A 15,506-nucleotide genomic window follows, 5' to 3' on the forward strand; every position below is an offset into this window, starting at 1 on the left:
TAGTGGGGGTATCAGTGTGATGTTTCCTCAGTGGAATAGAAATAACATCCTGAGCCACTTTTTAACACAGCAAGGGTCCCTGGCAGTCCCATTCAGTTTGAATGGGACTGCCAGGGACCCCCGCTGTTAATCCGATGGGCCATTAGTCTGTCTGCAGAAACGTCACTGAAATGTTGCAGCATGTACCCAGCATGTACCTGGGTCTTGTTGGCGATTGCCCCAGATTTGTTTTAGAATACTCGTCGGCGCTACAGCACATGTACATTGTACAGGCACCACACACATGTAAAATGTAACAAAAGACAGTACACAGCCTATAGTTGTGAGTAAATTTATTGTAATACTAGTTAAAATATCCACTTTGGTAGGAAGGTCATATCAGGGGGCACCATTAATTATGCAATGACGTGCTGACCCTTCCAGCATTAACCACTTTGAGTACTAGCAATGTATTGCTTTCCTATGTATTATATCCCTCTTGGCAATGAAGGGGTTGAAGTGTTTATAGTTATTTTTTATACTACTACAGTACTTGGCGTACATCAAGTAAATCAACTTCTGTCTGTTATTTATCCCAAGCATAGGAGATATGTGCTTTTTGAGTCAGGGGCCCATGTAACTGACCATAATGTGCTGAGAAGCTGTTTTCTCCATGTCAATTACATTTTTAGCCCTATACATTTAAAAAAAAGCCCCCAAACTCCCTTCTATAAGGTATCTGCACAGCATGGCAGGGAGTATAGTGCATTAGAAGCGACCTGAATGTAGTTAGAGGTTTCAAGCTTACTGTAGATCACCCCAAAAACATATAATTAATATAGTTTGGTGCTAATCATATTAAATTATCTGCCATTATAGGGTGCACACAATTATATTTCATTAATTCTTTTTAATTAATAATTGTAACCTTTTGCTGCCACAGGGGGAACAATATGTTGCAACTCTGGCAGTGATGGGTAAAGTACATATTCATTGCAATATTAATGATCAATATAGTATACATTATATAAACAAAATACACCATTTTATATTAACTTGATATACACATTATATATTCGGCATGGGATATTATTCCCCAGGTATAACACAAGATATCCTGTTATAACGCTGAAACTTACATAGCTTCCATAGGACTTAATGGCCGGGTTGGTGCAAAATATCATAACATATCTCCACCATAATGCCCCAAAGGGATCAATGAAGCCCGCCACATCTGTTAAGCAAACACATCAAAGGTCTCTTTATTATAAGCACATTATTTGGCCTGTAATGAGAAATAGTCAGAAAGATAGCTTTCTGATTGGTCTGAACCACGTATTTATCATAACTCTGTGCCCAGGATACACGTGAAAACGAGAGGTAACTCACAATGTATTACTTCCTGGCAGCACATTTTATCTAAATAAATCAATCTAACTGTGCTAGGAAGAGCCAGATAATGCAATTTGCCTTAGGGATTATTACTCCCCAAATAAACATGGTCATGAAAATAAATTATATTATGAGCATGGAAAAAGTACCAACATCTCAGTCCCTTAAAGACACATTGCCACCAAAAGATATACTCATATCAGTTTTTTTTCCCATTACCGCTTGTCTTTTTTTCCTTCTACCATAGATTATATAACACCAAACCGCGGAGGTGGGTTTTTCCAGCAGCAGATATCTTTATTCATGTTTTGGCTTTTTAAGGGTTTATTGTTGAAGTTCTGGCCCCACATTTTGAAGGCTGGTCTGAGACATCGCGAAGTTATCATGTGAAAGACAAACACATTGGATGTGTTCATGTTGCCTGGGAGCTGATGCCTTTCTGATTTCTCTTTTGTTTTTATAAAGCAAATAAAATGAACAGCGCAGACACATCATGGAAGTGTAACATTACCTAGGTGCGCCACCCCGATATAGAAGGAAATGAACATCTTTGGTAAGGTAATGTTAATATTAACCCCTTTTGTAGCCGTTGGGGGTCAGCTAGTCATGGAAATACATGATTAGCTAACCACCTAGGTTACTAATGGGTTTTAGCATCTAATGCAGGTTGTTTTAGCTTATTTATTATCAATATATTAGTTTTAGGTTATCTAATATTAATATTATTGCCATTATATACATAGGCTGGAGTTAGCCTTATCTTGCTTAAAGCTGCCGTTTAAAAAATAAATAAATATATATATATATTTTTTTTCTTCCCCATTCAATATGTGCATCAATACAATCTGCACACTGACAAGTGATTAGCTAAGCTGCAGATCGATCCGTTCTCCTGTAATCGACTCTAACAGATTGCTTGCTCAGGGTTATTTAATTCAGCTCTTGCACAGCATTCTGGGCAATGTAGTCCAGGAATATGATTGACTGGGCAGTTATTAGATACAATTGGTTCACTGCTAAAGAGGGCGGGTCTCAAGAGCCAGAGCTCAGAAGGGGCAGAGGGCTGTCACTTTGGAAATGCTTCCTACATTAGAAACATTAAAAATGTCTTTAAAACATGAATTTTATTTTTTAAATGCTACAAGTATTTTCTCATAGTACAGAACTGATTTATTAAAAAAAAAAAAAAAACATGTAGGATATTGCTTGAAGTGCAGCTTTAACACCCGCCTAACAGTCTGAAGTAGGTGATACAAAACATGTTATTTCTGCTGGTAATGAGGTTCCAATCAAGATGGGAACATGATGACTGGCATGATAAGGGGCAAACTTGCGCTACTACTGTACAGGCAGTCCTCGGTTATCCAACGGAACCCGTTCTGGAAGTGGCGTTGGATAGTGAAACCTTTGTAAAGTGAGTCCCATGTTAATCAGTGGCGGTGAGCGTTGGATAACGCATTCCGGCGTCGGGTAATGCATTCAGATGTCGAAAAATGGCCCTCAGGGTTGCGTTGGATATGCCATTCGTTGTAAAGTGAAACGTTGGATAGCGAGGACTACTATACTGTACTATATTTTGGAGGGTGAGATATGGTGCTCAAAATCACATGTGAACTCTGTCACAAATAGTATCTTTGCATAAGTCTTTAAGATTCAGGTAAACATGGTGATGGCCCCAATATTACAGTCCATAATAATGTGCCAATGAGATAGTGAAGATGCCTAGTGGTATACTTATACCTCCCACAGTATGTGGCACCTAACCAAACTCTCAATAAGGCAAGATATACAAATGAGGGGCCAGGAAATATAAAGGGACTATGCCCATTACCTGTCAGCTCACACAGGACCATCCAGCATACCCAGGGCATGCCGCCTGCTGAGCAGAGAGAAAAACGGAGCACAGCCACAAAAATGTCAGGTTTCTGGGCAACTCTAGATGTATTTAATTAGTAGTACAGCTCACAAAAAGGCAGATAAACGCACCAACGCATTTCGTACAGGACGCACTTTATCAAGGTGTCAACTAATTAAATACATCTAGAGTTGCCCAGGATCCTGACATTTTTTTGTTTAAATCTTGGCTGTGCTCCGTTTTGCTCTGCTTTTCTGGACTATATTTTGACTGGTTCCAATATTTTGAATGGACCAATTCCAAAATGTGTTATTTTTAACGGAGTCGCTAAAAATAACGTCTGATGACTTGCATGATAGAAATAACACCTTTTCCCCATGGTACTAATACCACATGCTTCCCTTATTGAACCGCATATTTCCCTTATCAAACACTGGTGACCCTAGGCCAGGGGTGCGCAAACTGGGGGCGTGACATTTTTCTAGGAGTGGGCGCGACACCTTCAGCGCCCCTTAGCTCTTCGCCAAAAGCATTTAAATTAAATGCCGGGAGAGCTCACGAGGCCTCTGTCTGTTACTTACTTTGTCTCCGGAGGCTTCTGAAGTAAAATGATGCCACGGGGGTCAAATAAAGCCGAAAAAGTTTGCGCACCCCTGCTCCAGGCTACTGTGTCATTAGAGAGGCTACACTACTGACATCTAGTGGTCACTATCTTTAGCAACAAAATCTGTGGTTTCATTGCTACATGGAAGATATTGAAAATATTTTCCATTTGACAGTTATTGAGGGATTCTTGTAAAAACTGCCAAAAAATGCTACTATTGCAGTATTTCACAGTGTGAATGTGGAAACTCTCTTAAAGATCAATACAAAACGTATTTCTTTAGTATCCCTATAATTAAAACCTTACACTCCAGGGGAAACTGCACGTGGTTTGTGCAGCCCTATAATTGTATCAGGATAGGAGCAGGGCAAACAGAGTGGAGGCCAACCCAGTGGCATTCAACCCCTTCATTGCCAATGTCATAGAAGGCCCCAGTTTGTATGCCCTGTGCTGATACTGTATGATACAATTCCACATTGAAGAGTGCCTTAATGCACAGGGGGGAATATGTATGAAGTGCCACAAGCTGGAGCACTAACACATGTGACCTGTACCAATTACAACTGATAGGATGTATGTGTATGTGGCAATATCGTCTGCTCCAAGGAGATCTGCATCACAGATTACATGTAATAAATAAGATTAACACGTTTGAGATAATGCCAGTGGTGCAAATGAATCATTTTGTTCAGCATTATTGAGCGACTTGCATCATCCTGATACATATGACTTTGTAGGAGTTGCTAGCTCTGGATAGCCATATTTAATAATATTTATATACTGCCGACAGCGTATGCAGTGCAGTACATAGACCTTTGTCGGTACTGGGATTCCCTGTCCCACAGGGGTTACAATCTAAATGTGGTGCCTGAGGTACAGGGAGATTTAGTAACGTGACTAATGTCACAAGAAGAGCGGGCACTGGATCAGCCCCATCAAAGGAAGTGACATTACCACTGAGCTACTACTTCAGTCCCTTTTAGGGAAAAGGTGTGTAAGAAGGGTAGTGAATACATGGAAAAGCTTTCCAGGGGAGGTAGTGGAGGCAAATACCGTAAAGGCATATAGAAACAACTTTAAAAAAAAGGTATGAATGTGACATGAGAATATCCATGTGTGTATATGTGTCTGTGTGTGTATACTGAATGAGACTGCCAGGGACCCCCGCTGTGTTAATCCGATGGGCCATTAGTCTGTTTGCAGAAATGTCGCAGGATTACTGGGAGATTGCCCCAGATTTTCAAAGGCAAGTGTTCGGATACTCGTTGGCGCATCTGTATATAGCCAATAAAGAATATAACTTGTGAGTACATTCACATGTCTTAGACAGATCTGTAACCCTGCCTTTCACCATTATAACCTAGCATACAGTGCTTCCACTGCAGCAAGGGATTCTGGGAAATTACATGCAAACGAGCACACAATGTGTCACCTTTTGCCTGAAATAGATTTTTACATGAAACCCTTATAAGCAAATGCTCTGCTGTTCACACAGCTTTTAAGCACAGCATGGGACTAGATGCAAAGCCAGTCAAACCACTCACAGACAGCTGTTTCGACCTTGTGGGTCTCATCAGTGTGAGGTTAGTTGTACTGGCTCTGCCATTTTCAAAACTGAAATGTATGGCTTCCCTCCCCCATTGTATCGCAATGAGGTCATTAACTCATATTTTTGGGTGGAACTAATTACTGCATCATGAGCCACCTTAACATATCGCACCTAGTAAAAGTTCACAGCAATGTTGATGACTTGCACATAACATTGCGGTAAAACTACACAATTGTTTTACTGGGTGTGATATTAACTCGGGTTCTAATGGAGTTGGATTACTCTAGGCTGATATGTTTTGTGCGCTTGTTAGAGATTTTATTTAGCAGCGTGGTCCATCTTCTCTCCTTCTCTGGAATCATTGGTAAGTACTGCAATGCATCCAGCCCTCTCTACTTGCATGGAATTAACTTTCCACGCTGGGAAATTATGCCCTTGTTAGAACAAGTGGAATAAGAGCTGCTGCTAAGAGACAAGAAAGTGCTTACTAAACATGGACAAAGGCAGAACAAAGACTCTCGTCTACACAGTGTGCCCTGCCTGCACCCCCGTTTTCACAGCAACCACAGACATTGAAGAATTAATGCAAGCCCCCCTCCTCATTCACACACTGTCCCTACCAAACACTTACTTTGTATGGCCCATTGCTGTCATGTAATCAATGCAAGATTTTCTATTAGCGACTTTCTTGAGGCCATGAGAAAAAAGTCACCAATTGCTATTGTTAGTGTATCCTCACATATCTGCACTGGCACACCCTCTATTTATACACAGAAACATTACAGATCCTGTGGGTGACAGACCTTAGAGGGGTCCATATACAGTATGACATTTTAGGGAGTCCATACATCAAGTACAGTAGCATTATAGAAATGTTAAGAAATCGGGAACCTGCATTCTTAGTATCAATGTAGCATAGAAAAGTGTATACCACAAGCCATTTGTGACATGGTTATTTGGAACAAAAGGAGGAGTTAGTGATGCATGTTATACAGAAAAATACATGTGAAGTTACTGCCTGATGTTTTTTTGTGATTCTGGAACCCTTACAGGCTAAAAAGTGTACACAATTACATGCTAAGTTATCTATAGTTGCCGACAGCCTCATTGTTCTTAATGATAACACAGCATGTTATAACTCTGAATATTACATAGTTTCCATAGGATTCAATGGTGAAGCATATCACAACATATCCTATCATATCCCAGCAGAGGGAACAATGAAGCTACAGTAGCTCCATCTGTAAATAGACTGCAATGAGTATAAACACATTCTAAAGATGACATAGGCCTTGCCCGACACAGCTATGTTATAGCTACAATTATGTAAAGATAGTTATGGGGCCTGTCCACTTATTAGATACTGAGGTCCCCCATATTAGGCAGAAATGTTTTCTCCTCACTTGTCACCATGGTTGGGAGGCTTCGGGAGCAATTCTAACAGATAATATATGAAAGAGAGAACTCTACCAGAGGTGCTATTAAATTGGAAAGGAATATTTGAAGTGGTCGTGTCTTCCTAAATAATTAGGAAACCATATAATTTCCTTACAAAGGGGCTGAGGTTGTGGTTGTTTCCCCGACTTTCCTGAATTTGAATGTACATTACTGTACAAGTATTTGGTTCATGTAAGATAAATATCCCAACGAGGGACTTGGCTGCCTTATGATATCCAACCTTCAGTGTCTTAGTAAAAAAAAATGTATTCTAAGAAATGCCAAAGTATGGCGTTCTGATGTTGTTCCAGCCAACTTCAAAATCTCTGCTTCTACGCATACTTGATAAATTAATGAGCAATTTACATCAACCTTCCATTATAGGGTTTTCATGCAGTTTTGGGACTGCAGTGCTAGTAGCTTCAGGTGTTGGCTTGGGAGCAGACAACCTTGTGGTCCTCTGCCAAGGTGGGTAAGGCCAGCCATGGGCATACGGTCCGAGACTGAAGGGGTTCAGACCCCTAGCTCTCTGTTATCTGGAGATCAGGGAGCCACTCTGAGACTTGTTGGAGGAGTTTGTGACACCACTCAGCTGGGAGAAGCCACTGCAGGATTCCAGGCTGGACATAGAGCCCCTGAGAAAGGAAGTCAGAAGAGAGAAATGAAGAGAGAAGGATAGAAGGAGAGAGAGGCACACAAGGTTAGAGGACAGACAACTCAATTTATAAGGAAGTATATGCTCATGAAGCAGTATTGAGAAGCACTGTCTTTATATAAACAAGCATCCTTCCTGCGAAACTACTGTATGTACATACCCTATACACATAGAATAGATAAAATGTGGACAGTGGGGGTAAAGTCCCCCAACTACATCACTAAACAAACAGACATCTTTACTAAGTGGTAATACAGTGTATTTCATAAGACTCCTGACATGTCGGAAAACGCCTATTCACCTAAATGGGCCATACAGTATTTACTAAGCCGTACTGGAAGGTGTCATAGCGAAACAAGGTTTGGTAAATATGACCCACAGCTCCTAACCAAGCTAATTTTAACACATTAAATATCATCAGCATGTTTAGGGTGAACTATCTTTAATGTGATAAGAAATTTCTTCATACACAAGATTCCAAAACCCCTTTTGCCTCTTTAATTTTAGTACAGCTGCCACTGGCAGCTTTTTCTTACCCCAGACAGGTCTCTACGAACCTTATTCTATAGAGTGAAAATGGTGCTGACTCGGTACTAATTCACACACTCTTCTCACCGAGAGACTAAAGATAGTAAAAAAAAACTAAACTCAGTTGTTTACCATAAAAATTGTCAACGTTAAAAATGTATTTAAAATACTTATACTGGTCTGATTGAAAAGAAAATATATTAAGTCCTTGGCATGACTGCCATTTAAAGAAACAAGATAGGGTTGGAATAGTATTGTGGTAGTTGAAAACAAATTAAGGATGTGTGTTGTTATTGTGTTGTCACTTAAAAGTAGATTGTAAGCTCTGGAACCGGGATTTCTTCAGCCTATAAATTGTTTGACGAGTCGAGCGGTGTGCTCTATATGCGCCGTATACATCATCATTATGGACGAGAGACGCATCAGGTCATTTTACCTGAAGTCCTCAGAGGCTAGGACCTCAAAGTAATACAAGAGCTTGCACTTGGGACTGGATCCTTGAAGTGACGCCAGGACTTCATCCACCCGAGCCATGCTGGTGATGGACATGGTGCTGTGCATCTTCCACTGTAGGATGTAGAATCCAGGCCAGCGAGTAACATGCGATCCCTGACAGAGAAAGACATGATAGGGCTGTGTATAGTCACAGGGAGGAAGCAGCAGGAAATGCAACTCTTCCAACATAAAGCATAAACAGCACATAACAAGACTACTATCACACTATCATGCTATAATTATTTAACCCTTTCACTGCCAGAGGTGTGCAGCCCCAAACATCCTCTTAGCTGTGTAGATGTGTAATGCACCAATCAATAACCCTAGGGATTCCATGTGAAAATATGGTTAGGAGATAGCTGCATCTCCCTGCACAGTTCTTACAGGCAATCGCATGGTTATTGAAATAAAATAAAAACAAAAGTATTGAAGCAGGGGGTCTCCGGAGCTCAACCGCATTAATTTCAGCCTCAGGGACCCCTTGCTTCCTGAGTTACAGGCCCCGGTATGGGGCGCCTGTATCTCCACAAAGTTTAAATGTCCTGGTCAAGTGACGCGGGAGATTTAAACAATGCAGGGAGATACCGGTACCACATACCGGGGCCTGTAACTCAGGAAGCTGGGGGTCCCCAGGGCTGAAATTAATGCTGTTCTGTTCTGGACACCCCATGCTTCGATACGGTGTTATTAAAATAAAATCAGATTCATTACCTTAGCGGCTAACATCTAAGGTACTGAAGCTGCCTATAAATGTATTTTTATTACATAGGATGGAAGCAGGGGGTCTCCAGAGCTGGTATTAATGCCGGGCAGCTCCAGACACCCGGATTCAATCCGATGTAGCAAGAATCATTTTTTTCCATCAGTCACATCTCGGATCCCATCTCATCAGAATGTGCGAGTTGCAGCCGCGATGTGAATCTCGGAGCTGCCTGAATGGCTCGATCTGGCAAAAAATTAGCATTTTCTGTGAGCCACTGTTCGTTCAGTTTGTCTGAGCGGGAGCTCAACTGATCGGGAAGAAGGTTTCTAGCGAGTGTGGCATGTTATCGGAGCTTTTTGAATAGCTACCAATGCAAACTCGCTCGAAAAATGCTCAAAACTGTCGATAACTCACTTATCAAAGCTACCTGAATAGGCCCCATAGTCAATGCAATATACTAGGTTGTCACTTTTATGGCCTTCTACTCAGAAGCTACAAACCTGGATGCTCTCGCCTTCTCTGCATATTAATGGTGCCTCCATTCTGCTGTAATCTACCCCAAGGATCCAGCCCTTGTCAATCAACTGTACATTATTGGAGGCAGGTGTGGTACAAGCCGTCAGTGGTAAGTCCCTCCGGCGGGCCAAAGGGGCACGTCTGGAGTGAAAAAGGCTGAAGACAACATCTCCTCGAAGAATGTCAAAGTCCCATGTGATAACCGACTCCCCTTCTTGGATTTCAACCATGATCTACAAGATTAGATGAGGCAAAAACACGTGTTATCTGGCTCAAAAAGAACAGAATTTAAGGTAAATTTAGTGTTCAACAATTATGTTTTAATTACTACATTTCAGAGTTACATAGTTACATAGTAGATGGGGTTGAAAAAAGACATACGTCCATCAAGTTCAACCTACAGTATGCTAAATGTAGACAACAGATACTTTATCCTATATTTGTATTTACAGTATATTGATCCAGGAGGCAAACAAAAAACCCCAGTGAAATATCATCCAATGATATCTCATATTGGGAAAAATAAATTCCTTCCTGACGCCAAATATTGGCGTTATTTGATATTGCATTGCTTTGTCAAAAAAACCTCTCTCACTGACTGCCCCACACCTCTGGAATGCCCTTTCCCCTCAATATCCGAGTACCACCCTCTCTATCCACTTTTAAGACACACCTTAAAAGACACCTGCTTAAGGAAGCATATGATTAGCTACGTGGCTAATACTATATACCTGATACATAAAGCTTGGACACTTGCAGACGCACTTACCAGAATTCCCTCCTACTGTCTATGTACGTCCTTCCTACCTACCAATTAGATTGTAAGCTCTTCGGAGCAGGGACTCCTCTTCCTAAATGTTAATTTTTAAGTCTGAAGCACTTATTCCCATGATCTGTTATTTGTATTATTTTTTATTTATATGATTGTCCCGTGTATTACTACTGTGAAGCGCAATGTAGATTAATGGAGCTATTTAAATAAAGACCTATATACATTCACTTTGATGGGAGTTTATTATACTGTACTGGCGGTACACATGCAGATATACTGTATAAGACCAAAACTTGAATCGTAAATAAAGTTCCTTCCTCACCAATCTTTTAGTTCCAACGTTCTCGCTCTCATCTCTCTCCTCAGATATGTATAATAGTAGATATGAGTGCATGCAGGCTATGACTAGAGACTAGTCATACAAACTTGATACATTGCAGAGGAGACACGCCAGTGAAGAGGATAAGAAATGTACCGTTTAGAAGTATTAGGTACACAAATTATATCATAACCAGGGAATAATGGACATGTGGAGAGCGCATTATGGAAGACGATTCTAATAAATCTATTTCAACTTTATAAGGCCTATCATAGCTAGTGATTACTTTAGGTTAATTATGAAACCATATTAAATTCCAAAACTCATTGGCCTTTTCTCAAACCTCATGTGAAGCTCCTTTATAGATGCAAGCAGAGTGGTAGATGGTTTCTGTCCACAGTCGGATGTGATCTGCGGTCTCTGCATCATCCTCCGATTGATATAGTGTCTTGGGGACAAGACCACCCTCAGGAATATTACACTGCAGAGTAGAACAAGTACCCTGTTATCACCACTTATATGACTTTTCAGTACTGTTAATGTATGACTCCAGTAAAAAGCATCACAGATTAGAACTAATTTATTTTGGTTAATACAACATTTAGTATTTGTTTGCTATAAAGACAGACAGCATCTTTATGAAGATTTAACCTTAAAATGGTAAACAAATGAATCCTAAAATCTGAAATCAAACTGAATTCCTTTAGAGTTTTGTGTAGGTTAAGGAGGTAATAAGACGATTTTACCATGGTTAGAATATCCTCTGCAAATAAACTCAATTTTCCCATCTCTGTAGCTGAGATATCTGGTTCTTTCCAATAGTCTCCACTAAAAGTTCGATTGCCAGGGCAAAAATGAAAGGCGATAAAGAACATCCTTGACATGTACCCTTGGTAATGGGAAAGTGATCTGATCTGACTCACAGATGCAAAGACTAGCTGATGGCCAAGAGTAAAATGCCGAAAAAATATTTCCACAATATCCAAAAGAGGCCAAGCTCTTGAGCATATGGGTCCAATTCAATTAAATCTAACATGTCACACACTACATGTAATGAAAATAACATAAGGGGAAGGTTTTTGATCCAATGTATTCCTACTGTAACTCTAAAGACAATTTGATCCTCCAAATCTTGACAGCAACCTGAATGAGGTTTGTAACAGCTAGAAACTGTAAACAACTGGATCCCCAATTCATGGATAAAATTAAGAAAATGTACAATATCATGACACCTGTATCCACCATAATTTGCGATTTACAAATATCCGGAACCTTTGGCAGTTAATTTCATTGGTATATTCTTTGCTCAGATAGTATTATTTTATTATTTCGCATACTTCTATATTAGGTTTGTCTGCTTTGAGATACAGTATATAATTATTTTTCTATATTACATTCTCTTAACACTTCCCTATTTCCTTTTTTCTGTATCCCTTTTCCAGGCACTTGAAAAGTTATTTACTTTTTCCAAACAAAAATAAGCTAAACTAATACTAAATAAACAGTATAACATTTTTTGTAAAAAAAAAAGGTTTATGAGAACGCTTTATTAGTGTTACAAAAGAAAGACATTGAAATGCTTAAATCCTTTTGCAGGAGTCAATTTTTCATGTGACTTTTTCAATGTAGAAGCATGTAGACTGTGTGTAATGTGATTGAAGAACCAATGTAAACTTAAGTTGGATGACGTTAGTTAAAAACAAATACTTCAACTTTCCTACCATTTCTAATTGCGAGCTCTAAACATTAACGCAAACTAAACCTGTTGAGATTCGATCATTGAGGGGGTCACTGGAGCTTTGTCAAAGGACAAAAAGAAGCAATAGTGCAAGAGACACTTTAGTGATGTAGGATTCTCACCATGTTTTTGGTATGAGTCTTTTAGTGACTGAAATAGGGACCTGAATGTGACATCTAGTTTTACATTTCAGTCACTAAAAGACTCATAAAAAAACACGATGAGAATCCTTCATCCCTAAAGTGTCCTTGGTGTGAATCTTACATCCCTAAAGTGTCCTTGGTGTGAATCTTACATCCCTAAAGTGTCCTTGGTGTGAATCTTACATCCCTAAAGTGTCCTTGGTGTGAATCTTACATCCCTAAAGTGTCCTTGGTGTGAATCTTACATTCCTAAAGTGTAATTGGCCTGGTCTTTGTAAAGATCCTATCACCTATCACTGAAATGTCGATCATGTAATAAAGAACTTAGCTTTAATAAATTGTGCGAGCGCTACTGTAGCTTCTTTCACTCTTTCCTGATGTTATGATGATTCCTGCTGTGCACACTTGGTATTCAATGTTACAATCATGAATTCTCCTCTACTGATGGAGTTTGACATGTTCACTCCTGGGGGTTGGAGCCTGGCAACCTGTGACTAAGCAAGCGTTTGATTCACAGGCAGGTACCAGGAATGGCCCTCAGATTTGGTTTGTTTGAGTTTTACAGTCCTGACACTTTCAGGCTTTTAAGTGAGCTAAAATAAAATACAATTAACCAAATTGTAAAGGAACTGACTACATCTACTAAAACATAGATTGGAAGCTCATTTGGGCAGGGACTGTGTCTGTAGCATGCCCATGTGCTGCGTGCCGGGCATTATACGGTAAATTGTGAAGCGCTTTGAGTTCCATTGGGAGAAAAGTGCTAATGAAATAAAGTTATTATTACTATGTAACTTTGACAACTTAATCGTTATATGTCTTTCAGACATCAACTGGCAACAAAACACATACACAGTATGTCCATTGAGTTCAACCTTTGTTAAAATCCAATTGGGTAACATACTGACATTCTGACTGAGCTGGAAGATCATATTGACTTATATGTCCAGATTGACATCCGAATACAGAAATGTCAGGCTGAACGGGACCGGCCTCATAGAATCCCCACCTCCCGACTGGCTCCACGCCTCAAATCCCCCCAAACTGTCCCTATTGCCGAAGAGGAACCAATGCAGTTGGGCGGGACTAAGTTGTCTTACGAGGAGAATCACCGGAGAGGCTCCACTGGTCTTTGTCTCTACTGTGGTCTTAAAAGTGGTCTTTATTCGGAACTGTCTTATAGAGTCGGGAACTCTAGAGCCCAGTGAACGTGGAGGAATATTCACAGAGTATTTTGGCTAATCCTCCCCCGGTAATGTTCACACATCTCCTCATGCCCATCTAGATTTCTGGGGATTCTTTTTCGATCCATTTCTAGGCCTTTGTGGACTTCGGAGCTGTAGGGAACTTCATTGACAGCGCTTTCGCGAAGAAGCATTCTTTTCGCCTCTGACCAAAGAAGATTCTTTTGGCTGTTGAGGCTATTGATGGAGAATACTTAAACCCAGTTGCTCTCTATGCCAACCTCAATGTCATTAATACACAAGTTAAAACATTAGGGGAGAAGGAGTGGCTCAGTGAGTAAAGACACTGATTGACACTGAGATTGTTGCAGGGGAGCCTGGTTCAATTCCCGGTATCGGCTCTTTGTGATCTTGGGCAAGTCACTTTATCTCCCTGTGCTTCAGGCATCAAAAACATAGATTATAAGCTCCACGGGGCAGGGACCTGTGCCTGCAAAATGTCTCTGTAAAGCGCTGTGTATAACTAGCAGCGCTATACAAGAACATGCTCTTATTATTATTATTATTATTATTGATACTCCACTTACAACTTTAGCCCAAACAGTGAAGCACAGTTTGATACATTACAATATGTGTATTATGTAACTTCTCCATAACTCCCTTGGATATTACTCAAGAGGCAAAATGGAGCACAGCGTTGATACAATAAAGTTAGGCGATACAGGATGAAAACGACACTAAGTTTAAATCAGTTTTGCATCAACTTTGTTTAAATATAAACCCTGTAGTTAAAAAACAAACAAAAAGAGTCTGCCCACTAATGCAAAGAGCACATGAGTTTGTCTTCCAAGTAGTAAAACTAAATGAATAAATCCCCTATGAGTATGTGAAGATATTCCACCAGGCATTAGGAATAATTAAATAAGATGTGTAGAAGCTAGTGAAAGGGAGATTGAAAAACAGAAGAGATAAAACTCAAAGCCTTCATAGCCATAATGGCAAATCCAGCTGTAATGGTGGTGGTCATATGATGCTTGTTGAGGCCTTACCCTAAAGCCCTATTTGACTATGAAGAAGAAAATGTAGGGTTAATCTTACCACACACTCTCCACCAAGGAAGTCTGAGATTATCTCCTTGTCCAGGTAATCTGCGATCCCACCTGGTCCTTGGTAGTTGTTTCCACTGTATATAACAAACTTCTGCCTTGTGTTCTCATTGATAAATGGACTAACCTAGTACAAGAGGTTGGGTGTAATTCAGGCCGAGCAAAAACATCAACACCCCTTGCTAAATTACATGTTTAGTAGGGGGTTACAACTGATTGATTTTGACCAAAACCTTCCAAAAATATTTAGAAATCATCTTAATCAAGTTAGTTTGTAAAGATTGCAAGATCAGAAGTGACTAGCATATTTCCCAGGTATTTTAGGGGTGCCAGGTATATATATACAGTATATATATATATATATATATATATATATATATATATATATATATATATATGTATTTTTTTCCTGTGCTACATGTTATTAGAAGTGTAAAATATTAATAAGTGCTGTACACAGTTTTTATTTATATCACAATTAATGTTTGCTACTAGTTTGGGATTCTTGAGTTTTACTCAAATTATTTAGAG

The 15,506-nt window shown here is 39.8% G+C and overlaps 1 protein-coding gene across 2 annotated transcripts in view; it reads right to left on the reverse strand.

Moving 5' to 3' along the window:
- Positions 1-336: 336 nt before the first annotated feature.
- Positions 337-15,506, reverse strand: part of SEC14L5 (SEC14 like lipid binding 5) — an 84,240-nt gene continuing 69,070 nt past the window's right edge. For both annotated transcript variants that reach the window (XM_075566152.1, XM_075566150.1), the window contains exons 13-17: positions 14,968-15,102; positions 11,148-11,285; positions 9,698-9,946; positions 8,436-8,608; positions 337-7,451 (exon numbers count right to left, since the gene is read on the reverse strand). In XM_075566152.1, the coding sequence (XP_075422267.1) occupies positions 7,349-7,451; positions 8,436-8,608; positions 9,698-9,946; positions 11,148-11,285; positions 14,968-15,102 (798 nt within the window). In that variant the 3' untranslated portion in view covers positions 337-7,348. The remainder of the gene's footprint in view (positions 7,452-8,435; positions 8,609-9,697; positions 9,947-11,147; positions 11,286-14,967; positions 15,103-15,506) is intronic.

Source organism: Ascaphus truei, chromosome 11 (genome assembly GCF_040206685.1).
Source record: "Ascaphus truei isolate aAscTru1 chromosome 11, aAscTru1.hap1, whole genome shotgun sequence".
NCBI lineage: Eukaryota > Metazoa > Chordata > Amphibia > Anura > Ascaphidae > Ascaphus > Ascaphus truei.